The sequence below is a fragment of the Pygoscelis adeliae genome, unplaced genomic scaffold, assembly GCF_000699105.1.
Source record: "Pygoscelis adeliae isolate BGI_AS28 unplaced genomic scaffold, ASM69910v1 Scaffold544, whole genome shotgun sequence".
In the NCBI taxonomy this organism is placed as follows: domain Eukaryota; kingdom Metazoa; phylum Chordata; class Aves; order Sphenisciformes; family Spheniscidae; genus Pygoscelis; species Pygoscelis adeliae.
Genome location: NW_008824715.1, coordinates 178,534 through 180,061, shown reverse-complemented (window position 1 = coordinate 180,061; position 1,528 = coordinate 178,534). Strand labels below are relative to the sequence as shown.

General features: G+C 58.6%; 1 protein-coding gene across 1 annotated transcript in view; it reads right to left on the bottom strand.

Moving 5' to 3' along the window:
- ANO7 (anoctamin 7) overlaps positions 1-1,528 on the bottom strand; it is an 8,755-nt gene extending 7,227 nt beyond the window's left edge. Inside the window, 4 exon segments of the mRNA XM_009323196.1 lie at positions 216-323; positions 605-762; positions 1,271-1,337; positions 1,421-1,528. Of these exon segments, the coding sequence (XP_009321471.1) occupies positions 216-323; positions 605-762; positions 1,271-1,337; positions 1,421-1,528 (441 nt within the window).

The window sequence follows — 1,528 nt, the reverse complement described above, 5'->3', positions numbered from 1 at the left end:
AGCAGAAGTTCAGAAGGGGACCGAGGTGGGATCCCACAACCGTGCATGGGACAAGACTGGGAACTGCTGGGTCCACTGGAAAGCAAGGAGGCTGCAAATCCCATCAGAGACCCACAGCAAGCAGCTGCCCAGCCTGTCATCCAGAGTGGGGTACCCGGGAGTGCTGGGGGCACCATCTCCCATCCTTGGGGAGCCTGGGCACCGCAGTCCTTCACCTGCAGCGGCACGTGGAGCTGGAGCTCCTCAGCGTAGTAGCAGAGCACACTCCAGGGTGTGCTCAGCAGCAGGTAATGCACCACCTTCTTTTCCACGCAGGTCATGTGCTGTTGGGAGAAGGGGACCCCAGCAGAGATAAGGCTGCTGGCACCAGTACAGGTCCCTGCAGGAGGCACCGGGGTGACTCTGCGCTGGTGTGGATCAGCCCGGCAGAGCTGAGCCAGTAGAGAAGAGCACAAGCACCCCATGCTCCAGCTCATCTGCCCGCAAGCCCAGGCTCCCCTCCTGTGCAATAGCCCCCATGGCATGGCAACCCTTCTCCTGATTCACAGAGCAAGGCTGCGGTTATCACAGGGGGGTAGAAATTTGAGGTCAGGTCCCCAGGTACTTTTTCCATGTGGATCCCAGCAGCATAAAGCTTGTCCAGAAAATTCTTCCACCAGGTCCTGTGGATGGTAGCAGATCTCTCCTGCAAGCCTCTGTTCTCATGACTGTCCTGCTGCCTGCTCAGGTCCCAGGGGATGGTTTCCCACACCAGGACAAAGTCTGCAGCAAGGAAAGGGAGATCGTGCCCACCCTATGGCCGGGAAGGGCAGCAGATCCCAGAGCTGTCCCTGTCCTGTGTGTCCCTCTCCTGCAGGACTCGGTGCTCTCATGGGGCTGGGTGTTGTCTTGTGAGTAAAACAAGGAGTTGAGGGGAGGACATGCTTGGTTTGGAAGGGGCTGCCAGCCACCTCACTTGGGTGTTTCTAGCGCGGGAGGCAGGAAGCTAGAAGACCCTTTTAACATGAGTTGAGGACCACAGCCATCCTGCAGAAGGGAAAGGCTTGAGCACCCAAGCAGGGCAGTGCCTACCAGGGCTTGCAGGAGGTCTGATGCCCTCTGGACATGCTGTACAGACCAGCTACAGTCAGCAGGACCTGCTGCTGCCAGCTCCAGCCATGGAGCCCGGGGGCTTTCCCCATCTTCCTCAACCCAGCAGGCCCCATCCAGCCCCATCCTTCTCATCAAGGTAGAAAAGAACCGACCTCAAAGACCAGCCTTTCTCCCTCACCTATCCTCGTACAGCCATCGCTGAAGACATTGGCTGTGCTCTTCTGGTCCAGGGCTGCATTGTTGGGCTGGAAGTAAGGCATACAGGGCGATGAGAGCAGCAATTCCCCAGACAGCTTGACTGTTAGGTGGACAGACTGCAGCCACCCACCTGGGGGATTTCGATGGCCTCCTCACTCAGACTGCCGTAGTGAGTGCCTCTGCCATCCTGCCCCACCAGGCTGCAGTGGGGATCGTCTGTGGTCCTACTCCGCTGCAT